At 31.9% G+C, this 17601-nt stretch overlaps 1 protein-coding gene across 22 annotated transcripts in view; it reads right to left on the bottom strand.

Moving 5' to 3' along the window:
• LOC143058355 (uncharacterized) overlaps nt 1–17601 on the bottom strand; it is a 295609-nt gene that overhangs the window by 12747 nt on the left and 265261 nt on the right. For 21 of the 22 annotated variants that reach the window (XM_076231837.1, XM_076231830.1, XM_076231829.1 and 18 more), the window contains 30 exons: nt 17092–17397; nt 16630–16935; nt 16045–16344; nt 15465–15770; nt 15163–15274; nt 14608–14780; nt 14043–14333; nt 13389–13712; nt 13043–13133; nt 12621–12821; nt 12171–12312; nt 11734–11933; nt 11185–11383; nt 10312–10350; nt 9273–9456; nt 8580–8870; nt 7980–8037; nt 7299–7417; nt 6862–7065; nt 6324–6623; nt 5646–5914; nt 5276–5399; nt 4711–4852; nt 3923–4098; nt 3459–3683; nt 2956–3151; nt 2650–2687; nt 2422–2448; nt 1089–1481; nt 578–718 (listed from right to left, as the gene is read on the bottom strand). In XM_076231837.1, coding sequence (XP_076087952.1) covers nt 578–718; nt 1089–1481; nt 2422–2448; nt 2650–2687; nt 2956–3151; nt 3459–3683; nt 3923–4098; nt 4711–4852; nt 5276–5399; nt 5646–5914; nt 6324–6623; nt 6862–7065; nt 7299–7417; nt 7980–8037; nt 8580–8870; nt 9273–9456; nt 10312–10350; nt 11185–11383; nt 11734–11933; nt 12171–12312; nt 12621–12821; nt 13043–13133; nt 13389–13712; nt 14043–14333; nt 14608–14780; nt 15163–15274; nt 15465–15770; nt 16045–16344; nt 16630–16935; nt 17092–17397 — 5877 coding nt within the window. The remainder of the gene's footprint in view (nt 1–577; nt 719–1088; nt 1482–2421; nt 2449–2649; nt 2688–2955; nt 3152–3458; nt 3684–3922; nt 4099–4710; nt 4853–5275; nt 5400–5645; nt 5915–6323; nt 6624–6861; nt 7066–7298; nt 7418–7979; nt 8038–8579; nt 8871–9272; nt 9457–10311; nt 10351–11184; nt 11384–11733; nt 11934–12170; nt 12313–12620; nt 12822–13042; nt 13134–13388; nt 13713–14042; nt 14334–14607; nt 14781–15162; nt 15275–15464; nt 15771–16044; nt 16345–16629; nt 16936–17091; nt 17398–17601) is intronic. The other variant, XM_076231833.1, reaches the window with a different exon arrangement.

Raw genomic sequence — 17601 nt, 5'->3', positions numbered from 1 at the left:
AAAAGTGCAATTGTCTGTTGTTAAAACTATCAGTATTTAGCAGTTGCATTAGAATGAAGATAGCCGTAATCACTTTGCACTTGGGACATTTCCTGTAACAAATTGTGATTGGTTTAACGCCGTCACGTGGTGACCCCCTATGAGACCGTAGGGGATTAGTAAATTTCATAGGGGGTTCATGACACGTTAATGGCGACGTCATCTATTAATGTTGTTGCGTTTCATTGTTTATTTTTCAACAAAACGCAGCAGAAAAAATCCAGTGTGCGATAAATTCGTTTTACAGTTAAAACTACTGACCCCCTACGAACCATAGAGGGTGAATAAAATCCATAGGGGATTGGGCCTCTTGCCTCACCCCCTATGGATTTTACTAACCCTCTATGGACTGTAGGGGGTCAGTAGCGAATCATATAACTTATAATATCAGTTTTACATTCCTTACTACAAGTCATCATTAAAACAATACCATGATTGGCAAGTCTCAAAAACAGTAACTCTTCAAATACATATTATTTACTGGGTTTGCCCTAATACCATGATCATTGCGTAATTAGTAAAGGTTAAGAGCTGTTACCTCTTAGTGTAAGTTTACACTGTGTCTCGGCTGATCCGTGTTCATTCTTTGCCACACATTTATACAGCCCTTTATCAGAGATTTCTGTATCATAGATTTCTACAATATATTCACCGTCTTCATAGAATATCTCTATGTGGTCTGAAATAAATTATTTAATGGTAAATAGTATGTACATATAAAGTTTTTAAATTTGATGTTAACTAAAAGACCTTCCTAGTATTATTAAAATACTTATGCTTTTTATTTTAGATCATATATTGGAGATATTGATTGGCATTCTAAATTCACTTTGATGTCAAAGACAGTTGTAATAAGTATTGGATTCGTAACCTTTTCTTCTAACCAAAGCAATCATTGGTCTCCTAAAATTTTCCACAGACCTAGCAGAATTTATTACTATTTGTTATGTTTGTAAACAGATATACGGTAAAAGAAATTCCATGGATATGGTTTGTTTTAAAATTGCAGAGGTATATTTATGAGATATAATAAAATAACAAATACCCACCTGAATTAATTAGTCTTTTGCCATCTTTAAACCACGTAATGTGAGCCTCTGGATTGGCTTCGACTACAACTGTTAAGGTAGCAATACTACCTGTGCGACATGTCAGATCTTCAAGTCCGTCTAGAAATCTTGGCGATTGTTTAGTGTCAGATTTTGTCATTTGTTTTGGTGTAGCACCAGCGCCACCCATCATCATAGGTGGAATAGCCATTGTTGGAATGTCTTTATATTTTCCTTCAAATTCTTGAGAAGTGAATTGTGTTGTGACCTTCTTCATCTGTGATTGTTTTGTTTTGATAAGAGTTATGTCCCCTTCCACATAACAGTCGTACTGTACATTCATGCCTTCCATCACGTCCATGGCAGCAGGCAGATGTTTAATGAAGAATGGTGCTGTAAAGGAAATATTACATTCAGATTTTGTTCAGGGAATTTATGTATCTCTATGTACATTATTCAACATTTAAACAGAAGAAAGGTTTTCTTTTTTAAAAAGTTTATAAATCTTGCTAGAATATTTAAGATTGTTTGACTAGTGACAAAGAGGAAAATCAACATGTATGGTAATCTTGAAACAGTTTACAAATGATATTGACTTAGAGTCCTTCCAATATTGATTAGCAATTATTCAGATGTAAGAGATCATAGATCAACCAAAAAAGTGAAAAAATGTAGATACAACTAATACTTAATTATTTCTATCTTTAATATATTTTTATACAATGTTACTATACTATGTTTTCAGACAACCAGCTTTGATGCTTTATATAAAATATCTAATACAGTATCTTTATTATTAAAAAAGTTCTACCTAAGCAAGCTTAAATATTTTGTATGTGCTTCAGTAACTACAGTGCATAGATTTACCCTGTGTGCAGTATTTCTACAATTACTGACTGTCATAGATTTTTATACTACTGTGGATTCAATATATTCATTTGGATACCATTTTTGTGGATTGTGTGAGTACAGGCCAACCACAGTATGTAGACTTTTTGGTAAAACCACGAAATTAATTATCCATGGACATGCAAGTTTTCCTTATTCCATAAAAGCTGGTGACGACGAAAAATAAATGAATCCACAGTATATACTTGTCAGCATATTTATATTTTTGTTTGTGACTACATATTATATATTAGTCCCATTTTTTCCCCTCTATAATTAAAATTTTCATGACTGAAAGACTTTCTACCATTTGAGGTTCACATTTCTTAGAAACACTGCTGACAAGTATGTTAAGTTTATTCTACATTGATAAGTGATATATTTTAAATATTACGACTAAACATAAAAGATAATCTATTTAAACATGCAGAGAAAAGATATGTACCAAATCCTTTATTATCATGGTATTCTCCTGAAAATGAATTGAAGGACTTTTAAAATCATACAAAACAATTTAAAAAGGTACTTTAATTTAAAAAAATGTAAAAAAAAAGGTCATAATTCATAATAAATATTAATAGAAATTTTAATAGAAACTATGGTGTAAGGGAGACAACACACATTTTATTTTGGCACACAAAATTAATTTGAGAATCAAATTGCCAGAACTCACCTGCAGCTTTCAATGCTTCATCTGTTGGTACTTCTTCTCTGTAAGAACAAATACAGTTTCTTGTATTCAAAACATCAATTTTAGTTACTTCTTCACACATTAACTTTATTGTATATATCAAAATACTCCCCCACCCCCAATTTAAAAACAAACATATAAATACTTGCATCATACTTTAAAAGGAGTTCAGCTTAGATGAGTTTATATACAAGATCTTGTCCTGTATCTACTAAGATTTTCCAGTTTTTAAATACATTTATTATCAATTTGTTTTCTACAGATTTGAAGAACACACTTGATGCTAACCTATATTTAGATTTTCTGTTGACTTTGACTACACATTTAGCCTCAGTAACCCCGAGGGCATTAGAGGCTCTAGCGGTGTACTCTCCAGCATCAGACATCATAACCTCCTGTAGTTCTATGGTATAGGTTCCATGGAGAGAAGTTGTTTTGTGTCGGTAGTCATATTTCAGATCTCGTACTCCTTTGTGCCAGGTTACTGAAATAGATTAAAATGAAAATGAAGTCTATTATGTATAAACATTTATTAAAATCATTATAAACATCAATGAAGCAATTATTTTGAACTGTTTTTAATTTTTAATTATTTTACTTTTATTTCAGAAATACTTCAGAATGTCTTCCTGACTTATATTTTGCAAATGAAAAGTTGTAGTTCTGAAAATACCTTTAAAAACCAACAAAATGGATAAATGAAATAAAATCTTTCAGTGCATCAATCTCTACTTATAATATTTAATTATTTCAATCAAACTTGGTGTCAAGCAGTCTATATTACTACTTACAGAATGGTTTAGGATAGCCCTCTACAGAGCAGTCCAAATGTAACCTGTCACCTTCATCTAATTCAATGACCTTGGGAAGGGCCAAGGTGAAGTGTGGTGGGCGTCCACCTGGTATATCCACAGGTTTCTTCCTGTCGTATGTACGTTCAAGTCTTGTTGCCATGGAGAATTCTTCCTCCTCAGAATAGCTTGGTGTTGATGGTGGTGACTTGGAACTGGATCGGGCTGAAATAATTAAACACAATAATATTTTATTGGATAAATTTATAGTTTCATTTTTTTACATAATAGTAATGTATACTTTCACCTTCTAGAAATTTGTTGATTAAAAAATACCAAATTATGATTTCACCTGCATCTTTTTAGTGAAATCTATTGTAAACAAAATCAATACGATTTGGACTTCTGACATGAAAAAACTCTTTTAACATGAAAGCTTATACATGAATATGAATGATACTGACCTTTGACCTTGAGACTAGCAGAGCATCTCGTATGTCCATATGAGTTCTGAGCCATGATGCCATAGAGTCCTGAGTCACTGACCCGTGAACTTCTGATGACCAGCTCAGCAACACCATCACTGTCAGAGCCGATGTAAATACGTCGTGAGTCAGTTATGTTTGTACCATCCTTCTGCCTGTAAAGTTATAAGAGAATAGTCTGTTAGAGAAGCAAATCATTTACAAGAAATGGAAAATATATTTTTGGCAATATAGCACATTTTCCCCAGAAATTTATGTCATTGCAGACTATAATCCATGTCCTCCTATCAGAATTTCATTGAAATTGATAATTTATAAAAATAAAAACATCAAATCAAGTTATATAATCAAAACATTTAACTAAGTCATGAACTGGCTTGTCTGACATTTCCACTATACACCGTGAAATATGAGTGCCCTCAGAAAAATTGAAGTAATGATATAAACATATGATACAGTAATGTCTCTGAATAGGCATCATAGACTATGTTGAAGACAGGACAAAAAGGTAAACCAATTGGCAGTTTTAGAACAACAAAAACAGACCAACATGTTTGTATTAAATGAGTTTTTACATGTCCATTCAATTTAATCTTGGTCAAACTATTGATAAGCCAAACTATCAACCAAGTCAGGAATATGACAGTTGTTGTCCTTTCGTTTGATGTGTTTTGTCATTTGATTTTGCCATTTGATTAGGGACTTTCTGATTGAATTTTCCTCGGAGTTCAGTATTTTTGTGATTTTACTTTTTAGGTAAAACTTACCATTTAAATGTTGGGGTTGGATTGCCTGTAGCTTTACAAGTAAATGTGACCTCCTCTCCAGCCATAACTATGATGTCATGTAATGGTTCAATAAACTGGGCTCTTTTACTCACTGGTTCTCTTAATGGTTCCTTTTCAGCAGCTGAAAGACAAACATTTTATCTTCACAAATTCTATCATTGTTTTGTAAATATTTTGTATCAATAAAAAATAAAATTGAGAATGGAAATGGGGAATGTGTCAAAGAGACAACAACCCGACCAAATAAAAAACAACAGCAGAGGGTCACCAACAGGTCTTCAATGTAGCGAGAAATTCCCACACCCGGAGGCGTCCTTCAGCTGGCCCCTAAAACTATTTGTTGTGCTTGATTGTTTAACTCCATCTTTTTCATAAAAAATTAAAATAAAAGAATAAATGCTCTATTTTTATAAGCAGATTAAAATTTGTTTGTATAGTAAGCATTTTTCTGTAAACTGGGGTACATCTTTTAAAAGTTTGATCTACAAATCACTAAAATTGAATCTGTCAAAAGAAGTTGTTAATTTTACTTCTATCTACTCACCAACAACTTCAAGAGAAGCCGTGCAGGTTGCCTCCCCTTCACTGTTAACAGCTTTACATGTGAACTGTCCCATATCTCTCTCAGTAACATCCATGATCTCTAGTGATAACAAACCATATTTGTTCTGGAAAGAAAGGGAAAAATATTCATTTAAAAAGAACAAAAGAAAACACTCATTAGATTAACAATTGAATAAATCTTATATTTTTATTATATCTTTCATATCATAAATGAAAGGCAGACAAAGGTTATTTCTCAGCTGTGAAAATAATAAATAAATGTACTATTAAGAGAAAAGAAATTATGGCAAATTGAAGTGGGCTTTCTCATTACAAATACCTCAATAACATATAATTTGAGGATAACCTACCCTGACGAGATATCGTGACTCCTTAGTGACATCACGATCGTCTCTGTACCATGTGACTTTAGGATTAGGTATTCCTGTTACTGTACAGGTGAATGTGACACTATTTCCTACAGAGACTGTCTTGTCCTTCAGTTTAGCTGTAAAGTTTGGTGGTGTTTCTATTTTAAACCTTCTCATTGGTGTTTCCGTGGTTTCTGCTGTGACAGGTTTGATTGGCTGGTAGGTGGATGGTGATTGGAAGGAATCAAGTTCATCTTCCTTTGGTGCTTCTGGAATAGATAAATTTATACAAAAACTCATTAAAAAAGGCTCAATGTATGTTATGTGTCTACAAAAATCAGCTTATTATTTCTAACATAACTTTAAGAAACTGTTAAAATTAAAATGTTGGTTTCAATTTGTCATACTGGTATAAATAAAATCAAATCACATTGAATATGTATGGCTAGGACGTAACAACCTATACAGAAACAAATAGTTTAAACAGTATTTTATTCAACAGGCTTAGCCTATGTAAGCCCTCTCCATGAAACCTGTAAATAAAATATAATTAAGTAAAAGTTAGTATACAAATGGAACCCTGCAAATGAGATTTAATAATGTTCAAAGTAAGTAACCAAACATTTTACTGAAGCACTGGTTTATTCATTCTTTAAAGTTACAATAAAATGTTCTTACTTTGTACACGGAGAATGGCCTCAGTTGTAGAAGCGCCTACAACATTGACAGCTCTACACATGTATCTGCCTGTGTCTTGGTGGTAGGTATCACTGATAGTTAATACGTGGAGGTCACCTTCAGTTGAGACTGTGAAGTGACGTCCAGAGAACAGTTGTCGTCTTTCTTTGTACCACTCTATTTCTGGTTCTGGGAATCCCTTGACCTGGACCTCTAGTCTTACAGAGTTACCCTCTACAATAGTAGTATCCTCTAATCCTTTGGTGAATTTAGGTGGAACAGCTCCTTCTGGGATGATTTCTGAAAAAATGAAGTTATAAATACAATATAAAAATATATGTAATAAAACAGAAAGAAATTTCAGGCAGGCAGATTTTACCTTCATAAAAAAAAAAGAAGAACCTAATCAGTAAAAAATCCTTAATGAAACAATTACCTTGCTAGTTTTGCAGTGATTTGTGGTTTAGAAAAAAAGAAATACTTTATGAATAATTTTTTTGTTAAAAGAATTATGATCAATTACCAATGCCAATCTTACCTATGACTTTAACTTCACAAGAACACATAGAACTTCCATACGGATTGACTGCCTCACACTGCCATTGTCCTGCATCTTCAGGAGCAATCTCATGTATAATGAGACGATATACACCCTTCATGTGTTCTAAGTCATATCTCTCGGAGGATTTAATCACTTTACCATTGTGGTACCAGGTCACATCAGGTTCTGGACGACACGTTACTGAAAAACAATAAGGATATCAATAAAAAAACAAAACGAAAAAACAACATTGGGTATGATAAAGGTACAAAATTAATAAACATCTACAAAATGTGATATTATTTTTGTAAAGTATCTAAAAAAAAAGACAAAAAGCCTCTTCCTTAAATTCCAGATAAACTGAAAAAATGCAATGTAATAATTATTTGTCTTTAGGAATTTTTATAGGTCTTTCTATCAATATTTACACTGACCTGTTACAGTGAGTTCTAGTGCCTCTCCTACACGTTTGACTTGGTCAATCAGTGGCAGAGTGAATGATGGTGGCACACTATTGTCTAACAAACTGGTATCATAGTCATGTCGGGGATATCTGTAATAAAACATACATACTATATAGTCTATAGATCAACCAAATATAAACTAGATTTTTGTTTGTTTGTTTCAAAGAAATTTCAAATCCTTGAGAATAGTAGAATTTCTGCATTATTTAACCAATAGATAAAGTTCAATAAAAGAATCTCATTTTAATGCGTTGTTCACACGGACATTTAATTCGAATTGAATTTAAATTGAATGCGAATCGAATTCACTAATCGCGTTCACACACTCTTCTTTTTTAATTCAAATTGATTCGAATTGGCTAATTCGAATTACTCAATTGAATTAGAAATACATTCTTGTTATTATACAAATTCAAAGTTAACGACGTTTGGACAGTAAAACAAATTTGACGTGCATTGTAATTTGAATTAGAATTGATGTTAGGACGAAAATGTTCGAATGCGAATTAAACTAATTCAAATTAGTTAATGCGAATCGAATTCGAATTACTCAGAACTCAGCATAAGTCAAACATATATATCAAATTATCCTAAAAAATAATAAAAGTTCTGTCACAAGTTGGGATGGTCATTCCGTTATAAAACACTTACTGCATCTTGGCAATAGCTTCATCTTCTGGTTTCTTCCTTCTTCTCCTGTGTTTCTTTTCTACAATAAGACAATATGTTATATACTGATCATATGTATCTTGCATGAAAGAAGTAGAGAGCCACAGAGAAATTTCTAATTAAAGGGGATTCAATTGCAAGGATTTTTTCACTATGTCTCTAAGAATGAATATAAATGGGATATACTATGAAAAATATATGCAATTCTCTCATTTGACCTCAAAAAGCATTTGACCTCAAAAAGCAGAGTACCATTATGAGCCACCAGTCACTGCTCTGAATTATCTACATGAAATTTATGAAAATATAGATATTTGAATGAAATTCTAGATTGATGGAATACTTCATGTCTTCCTTGTACTCTTAAATTAATATATTAAGAAAGGTACCTTTCTTAATATTTATCAAGATTCGACTAAAATATTTTTATTGACCTTAAAATGGTTTACTTTTACAAATTGTGACTTGGATGGAGAGTTGTCTCATTGGCAGTCATGCCACATCTTCATTTATCTATTAAAGCTTTTGTAATACAACCCCCCCCCCCCCAAAAAAAAAAAAAAAATTACAGTGAAAACCTACCATCAACACTGAGTTTTCCTGTTGTTGACACATCTCCAAATTCATTAACAGCCTTACAGCGGTATTTACCAGCATCTTCTACTTCAAGATCATTTATTAACAATGAAGCATAATTGTCTTTGTATAACATGTGATATTTCTTATCTTCTAAGATCTCATCTCCGTTAAGGAACCATGTGATCTTTGGCGAAGGTTTCCCACTGATCTTACAGGTTAATTCTACACGGGATCCTTCATATCCATCAGTATCTGTCAAAGGCTCCATAACAACAGGAGCATGGGGTGGCATTTCTAAAAAAAAATTAGTACAATCTATTAAATAAAATGCTTCAAAATATACATTTTTTTTAAAAGAGGTGTAAACCTTGAAAAATTTAGGAACAACTTGCATTCTGGTATCGTAGCATCATGTATATTTGTACGAATGGAAACAACAGAACGCACATGTAGAGATATAAAATCATGATTTTAAAAAGAAGAGATTCTGCCATAAAGATGTAAAAATACATACAGCCTGGTAAAATTATTATTTTCTTCTGTTTTGTGTTTTTGATACAGAAATTTTATAGAAATCACAAAAAAATCCTTGGAATCTGTGAGGAAAATTTAATAAGAATGATTTCTATTAACAATACTTTAATAACAGTTTTGAAGTTGCAAATTATCAATTTTTGTTATGTACATAAAGCTTACCCATTACAAGATTCCTGGCAAATACACCATCATCTCCTTCTTTCCTGAAGATGGCGCTATTTCTGGACAGTTTACCAATGGGTAATAGGTCAAGGTCATCTTCCTTGTGTCTATGTTTGTCATGGTAGTCTTTGTGATGGAGTGTTGACAATTTCTTGCCTGTGAGTTTCTTCTCGGCAGCACCCTGCATTAAGTTTTAAAAAGATTCATCAAGAAACAGATAAAATGAAAACCTGTATACATTATTATGTGATATGACATCAAAATAAGACGATATCAATATCTATGATTCAGTAAAGAATTATAAAGTTTGACCATTGTTTTCTTGATATTTGTATTTAGAAAACATAACTAATAGTGATGAGTTAACAAATATTATAAACACAAAGACAATAAATCTCACTTCTTGCGAAAAACAGATCAGGCACTCAGGTTTTGGAGCAATTAAAAACTATTTTCAAAATCAAAAGATTTTACATTTATTGTGTAATGAGATATTGTGAATTTATTTTCCATGATGATGTATAACAAATATGTGTTTTTCTATCTTTTAAAAACATGCATTTATAAAACATGAACTCAAAAAATAAAGCTTAAAATAGGTACTGTTACTCTAATATTCAATAAATAAACCTCCTACAAAATATTCAAAGACAAAAAACATTTAGAAGGTAGTACTAAGAAACTGATGAGTTGTGTTATATAATACCTGTATGTATAAATGTTTGTATCAGTATTAACTTTTTGTTAAAAACTCCTTTTAAAGGGAGATAACCATACATATTTTTACAAATTCAGAAATTATTGCGACGTTTTATTATTGCGAAAAATGTGAGAGGGTTATAATTGTGGTAATTTAAACTCTCATTTTGAACTTATGTTTATGAATTAAACAGAATTTTTCTCAATATCGCAAAAATTAAAATTGCATTAAAGTCCAAAATGACAAAATCGCAATAATAAGTGCATGCAATAATTTCTGAATTTACAGTAGTTGTTTGAATAGTTGATAAAATGCGCAATAACAGCATATACTCACATGCTTGAGAGTCTTGGCATCATCTTTAGGTTCTCTTGGCTAAAAAAGCAGCAGCAGGATATTAATGCTAGCGTTTTATCTAATTAATTATTTACTTCTTTACATGGTCAATGTATTAATGTCTAGAACTATTTCTATAGTACATGTAAAGTATGATGAAAGCATATGCAGCAAATGTGTTCTTTATCTAAGTATTACAAACATATTTCATTTATCTATTGCATTTAAAATTAAACATTTAAAATTTAAGCTTTCTAAATTTGCATTTAAAATAAAACAGCTAAAACTTGAGCTTTCTAACATTGAATGAATTAAACTTTGATAGAATACTAAAATACAGGTCAATGAAGATTAGTAAAAATATAAGTAATTTGGTATGGAAAAAAAGTTTTTAAAAAAGTCAAAACAAATAAAATATATATAAGATATTTAAAAGATAAAAAATAAAGTTCAAATAAATAAATGTATTGTAAGAGAATATAGAAAAAAGAAAGAGGAAAAAGAATGAAGACAAATGAATGAGATAATTAGCAGTGATAAGATGGGAACTAAAACAAAGCAAAAGCAAACCAAAAGTTGAGATTCCTGATGAGGAAAAAAATGTCAAATTAAAAAAAATGGACAGATTAAAAAAAAATAAATCCATGAATTTTCCAAATAATATTTGAAAAAATCTGTTCAAAGCAAAATGGTGGTTTAAATCTAACTTTCACATCCCTATTTCTACAGCAGCTTTAAATGATATCACTATAATAGATTTAAAGTGAGTTTTCTAAAATTGATAACAATCAGGAACCTCACTAAATATATGGATGGGAATTAATTACAACAACTAAACAAAAATAGAAAGAAGAAAATGGACATAGATCTTACATTGAGCCAAGGATGAGCCAGAGCATCATCAATTGTCAATCTATCGCTCTTGTCCTTCAACATTAGTTTCTGGATGAAGTCTTTGGCATCGTCAGATATGTCATTCCATACCTCATCTTCAAAGTCAAAGTCACCAAGTGTGATGTTAGCAAAGGTGTCTAAATCATTCTCTCCAGCGAAAGGAGAATATCCACTTAGACTGTAAAATAGAAAAGAGATTGGTTATGGTTTGTATAAAATAAACACTGAACAGAGATACTAAAAATAAGAAGCAAGATACAAGCAAAAGTATTTGATAATTTAACTTTATGAATACTGGATTTTATCTTATTCAATAACAACCATGCTATATATATATATATTTTTTTTATGAAATTAAACACATAATTACATGACATGACACAACATAACACCAAGTACCCAATATGTCAATGTAATATACTTATAGTACTAAGTAGCCACATGTAAGTGTAAAAAGTAAAATAACAAAATTACCGAACTCCAAGGAAAATTCAAAACAGAAAGTCCCAAAACAAATGGCATACTTACATAACATATGACATAACACCAAGAGCCCACATGTCAGTAGAGAAGGAGACTGGTTCAAAGCTAATGATTTCTGGAGCACAGAATTCAGCTGTTCCAAAAAGTACTTTGACGGTTTTTCCCTCCTCTAATTTCTGGGCCAAACCAAAGTCAATAATCTTTAGATCATTACTGTCCTTGGTAACAAACATCACATTTTCTGGCTGAAATATTATAATTGGAAAATCAGAAAACTTCATCTTCAAAGAACAGAGAAAAATGTATAATCATGTTTTGATTTTGAGCAAAAAAAAAAAATTAAACTTCTTTTGGTTGCTTTTTTATTAGAATGTATGGCATTGCTTTCGGATACAACTTTTTTAAATGTAACTATCAAATTTTAACAAAGAAAAATACATTTTCATAAAATATTCTTAAACATGGTTAAATGCAACATTTACTTTGAGGTCAAGATGTAGGATGTTCTGTCTATGCATGTGTCTGACACCCTCACAGATCTGTTTCATGTAGGTAATACAGTCCTGTTCTGTGAAATCAAAGTCTTCCTGGACTAGTCGGTCAAACAATTCACCACCACTCAACCTGAAAAGTATAAGAAGTATGTTTATTTCAAAATCGTTGGAATTATCATACTAAATTGGCTTCATACATTTTGTCCTCCACATTTCTGTTGGCTGAACCAAAGTTGATGAGCACACTTTCTTAGAAGAAATTTTTTTTACATAATATGTTTGTTGTTGTTGGTGTGTGTGGTCTGGTTTACTCTCTAATAATTTTTGGGTAATTTCTTGTATTTATTTTGACATTATTGTCATACAGAAATAGTAGCAAAACAATATCAATGTTTAACCCCATCTAATGCTTCTACTATATTTCCTTTACAAACTTACAATTCTAAGATGGTGACCATTTCTCCAGCTTGGTCAAAGGCTTCATGTAACTGTAAGAGTTTAGCATGATGTAGTTCATTCATGATGTCTATTTCATGTCTCACAATCTCCTTTTCGTGTGGTTTACAGCGAATAAATTTGGCAGCCCAGTTCTTATTGGTTGCTCTTTCAATGGCACGGTGTACAACACCAAATGCTCCACTAAAAAAATACATAAAGAAAAATATTAACATTGCTGAAAAGAAAGTTTCTCTTGAATAATAAGTCAGTCTTTTTTGGTTAATCAATGAGTTTATAATGACAGAAAAATAAATAGACAACTGAAATTAAAAAAAAATAATGAATTATTGAAGTCAAATAATTTAAGAAATATATATTATATAGTATAAAATTAATGCTATGAAACAAGTGTAAACCCTCACCGTCCAATTTCTTCACAAATGATGTATTTTCCAAGGACGTCACCTTTAATGCGGTCTGGGTTAACATTATTACCTCTGAAGCTGGCGTCATCTGAAAAAAACCCAAATCATATATCAAAGAATCAGTAAGAAAAAACAAGATGACATTTATCTCCCTTGATGGTATAAAAAGTATTTTACTAATACAAAACAAAACTGAATAACAGTTGTATGCAGAAAGTTTTTCTTATAGCTAAAAGATGTTTTACAATGTTTTGAAACAAATTTAAAATGTATTCAGAATATAGTGAAAGGAATATATCAATTTTTTTATATAAAATCTTCCATTGTCCTCTATGGAACTTACACATGCTGTCATAGTCGACATCAGGTACTTGTTCTCTTGTTAGGATTACGTCTGATTCAGGCCCTGGTTCACTGATTCCAATCATGTTCTCAGCTAAAACACGGAACTTGTATTCTTTAAACTCCTCCAGACAATCGACAGCAGAGAAGGGTGTTTTAGATGTAGCTGCACGTCTCCATGCTCCGGTTTGTACATCACATTTCTCTACAATGTAACCAGTAATTGGAGCACCACCATTGTCTTCTGGTTCCTTCCAGGTCATCTTAATGGCAAACTTGTTGACACCAGTAATGACTGGTTTATCTTCTGGTGGCCCAGGACGTTCTGTTAATAAGTCAAGCATAAATCAATAAAACTTCCAATATTTCAAATTTACATTTCTGAATATGACAGTATTCTGACTTGAAAACAGTTGACATGTTTGAAGTTGAAAATTAAAAGTTTCAATGACTTATATGTATCATTTTATTCTGGTATCACCTTAGTTGACCAAAGGTATACAGAAAAACATTTATTTACATTACATTGCGTTGTACATTTGTTGAGGAAGCATACATATGAGTTATATTACAACAGTATCAGGAGAAGCACAGCTGACAGGTTAACATCATATAAAGTAGGATATGTATATTTTATTAGTTTTTAAAAACTTACCTATAACCTTGATTGGTATACTAATAGAGTCACTTCCAAGTTTGTTTTCCACCTGTATTTTGTATGTTCCACTATCTGGTCTTTCTGAATCATTAATAGTCAGAGTTGAGTGTTTAGGTGTCACTTTAATGTCAACACGACGTTTACGTTCAATAACTTCTCCTTCCACAGACCATGTAACGTTTGGCTCTGGTTTGCCACGATACTGATTTCTGACCTGGATTGTGTCCCCTTTACAGATGTATAGTCCATCAAGGTATCTAGGTGGTATTTCAACAATCTTTGGATGTACTGAAAACAAAGACATATTTTGATAAGTATGACATTCCTTTCTTTCACACTACCTCACTCTGTTTCTTCTAAATTACTTTCTATTAATTTGTGAAATAGATTAAATAAAATAAAATATATTGTTTGCTAAGTATGAAATTTCTTTCTATAGGTAGAAGAAGATATTAAAGAAATGAAATTATAATGTAAATTCTGATTAAAAAATTCTAAAATTTAAACAGATGTAAGTTATTTTCCGTTTGAAACAGAAAAATAAAACTGGTAATATATGTACCTAGAACTTCCATCCTAGCCTTGGTTGTGGCTGATCCCATACGGTTCTTTGCCACACATTCGATGGTAGAATCGCCACCTTCCTCCACATCTTTGATGATTAGTGTGTGGACACCGTTCTCACTCTTGATGGTGTAGTGTCTACCAGTAAATACCTCTCGGTAATTCCTGTACCTATTTCAGATAAAAACCATATTTCAATGAAAGGAGGTGATGAATATTCAGTAAGCAGTCCATGAATATTCAGTAAGCAGTCCAGCAACATAAATTCAACAAAAATATTTACATAGATGATCAATTTTATCAGTGGTAAATACACAAAAACCTTTTCAATTACTAACTGTTCTTACAGTGATCAAATTTAAATTATCATTTTGCCATATACAGCACAGTTTTCAAACATCTTTTTTATCTTTCCAAATGATTAAATCTAAGAAATTATACCAAAAACATTTATTCATGTAATGTTTATTCTTATTATCCTGGAATAAGACAAATCCTAAGGTTAACTTATGTCAAAAGACAAGCACTTTATGAGATTTTTTATAATACAAACCAGGAAACATTTGGTATAGGTAGACCAGTGACTTCACAGGTAAATTTAGCCTCTTTTCCATCTATAGCTGACAGGTCTTCAATCTTCTTGGAGAATTGAGGAGCTTCCATCACTAAAATAGTACAAGTTAAAACATTATAACACTTAATTAATGATCAATTTGGTAGTAAAATGAATAACAGGGTTCTATAGTCTAAACATTTATTTTTTAGAAATGTTATTAACTTTCAACATATAATACAATGAGAAATGATAATGTTGTATTAAGTAGTTTTGGGTAATTTAACACTTGTAAACAGTACCTTTCTGTTCCCTGCAGTAAAACTGTTCAGTTTCAGGAGATGGTTCACTGGCTCCTTCGTCATTCACAGCTCTGACTCTGATACGGTATGGAATATCTTCGTATAAGTTACTAATTTTGTACTTTGTGTCCGATATTGGTACTTTGTTAATTGGCATCCATGTTCTACCGGCTACATCTTGACGTTCTAACATGTAACCAATGATTGGTGAACCTCCATCATGTTCTGGTGGTTGCCATGATAACTCTACAAATTTGGGTCCAAGTGCCGTAATTTCTGGTGCACTGGGCGGTGCTCCTGGACGATCTAAGAAGAAAAATAAGAAACACTTTTAAAATATTTTATAAACATATTTTAAGAACTAGTATATTCTCCCTTTTTCTTCTTTCCATACATTTTAACTGTAAACAGATTTAATACCTTTACACACTAAATTTGGACACCTCTACGTATTTAGTAATCTTCAGATCTTTTTAATATTATTAATATTTTTTATTTTATTCAGAATCTTCATTCAAATACTTTGGTGAGGGTAGAAATTATCTTGGAGAATTACAATTCTACTATATCCTAAGTTTACCTTTTCTTCCTTTGAGTTCTACTGGTTTCTTTAACTCAGCTGGACTACTAACGCCAGTTGAATTTTCTGCAAACACACGGAAATAGAATGTGCCTCCTTCTGGTAAATCACTTATATGATGGCTTTTGATAAGAGGAGGAACACGAGTTACACGTTCCCAGTGTTCACTGTCAGGTGTACGTTTCTCTATCGTGTAACCAGTTAGTCCTTTCTTTCCAGAATCTGGGGCTTCCCAGGTTAAGGTCAAAGAGTCCTTAGTTACGTCCTTGACTCTTAAGGAAGTTGGAGGTGATGGTAGCTCTACAGAGAAAAAGTTCAGTCAATTTATTGAGTAATAAAAAAGTATCAATTACTTAATTTAGACCAATCACTCATAATTTAGTGAGTTAAATAAAACTGAATGCAAATATATCAAAGTAAAATGAATTAAAATGATGTCTATTACTGTCATCAACCAACAATAGTAAAATATTCAAAAATATCACAACTTAAATCAGAAAATATGTTACACCTGTTTGAAATGACTTGATAACAGAAACAAAGTCAGCTTGATTTTAGGATTAAATCAAATGTTTGAATACATACCCATAACTTTCTTGGGAGCAACCATTAGGTCCGACTCTAATGGTTGACTTCTTCCGTAACGATTCTCAGCATACACTCTGAAAGCATAGTCTTTATTCTCTGTTAAACCAGTCACTGTGTAGTCAGTAGCAGTTCCTCTGGTGTTTGCAACATGGAACCAGGTGTGTCTGGTACCTTCACGTTTCTCTATAGAATAGGATGTGACAGGTGATCCACCATCACTTGTAGGAGGCTTCCAGTCCAAGGTAACACTGTCCTTGGTAAGTGGTTTAACCTTCAATGGACCTTTGGGTTGACCTGGTGGGCCTGAAAATCCAAAGCAAATGTAAAATGTAAAGCATCAACATAGTGAAGTCTTGGACATTATTCCATGAACTCCATATTTTGTTTTTGTAATAAATAGCATTACTGATATAAAACAATTTAATTGAAAAAAAAGAGTAAAAAAATATCAAAACGTACCATATTTACTCTTTGGAGCAATAGCTTGGTCATTTTCCAAAGCAGGTCCAATTCCAGCCTCATTTTCAGCCATGACACGGAAATAGTAATCTTTCTTCTCTATCAGGTTGTCAACATCTGCAGACAATGTATCTGGTGCTAGTCTAGCAACCCTCAGCCATCTTGGAAGTTGAGCTTCACTTTTTTCAACAATGTAAGCTGTTAGATTGGATCCACCATCTTTTTCTGGTGGTTGCCATGATAATTTAACATGATCTTCTGTTATATCTGATACTCCAAGTGGTCCTTTTGGTTTAGATGGTTTTGCTACAAAATAAAATGAAATGGTACTTGTATGATAACAGGAAATGGAGGTTTAAAGCTAATTATTTAAAATGATCCAGCAAGCATCAAGATGTAGAACAACCATAAAAGCAATGATAAAAATTAGTTTTTACTAATGAATTATTGGATTCCCTGATTATTGCATGTACATAAAACCCTGTTTTTTTTTTATCCATTTGATATATT

Source organism: Mytilus galloprovincialis, chromosome 14 (genome assembly GCF_965363235.1).
Source record: "Mytilus galloprovincialis chromosome 14, xbMytGall1.hap1.1, whole genome shotgun sequence".
NCBI classification, from domain to species: Eukaryota; Metazoa; Mollusca; class Bivalvia; order Mytilida; family Mytilidae; genus Mytilus; species Mytilus galloprovincialis.
This window is presented reverse-complemented; position numbering and strand designations above follow the sequence as displayed.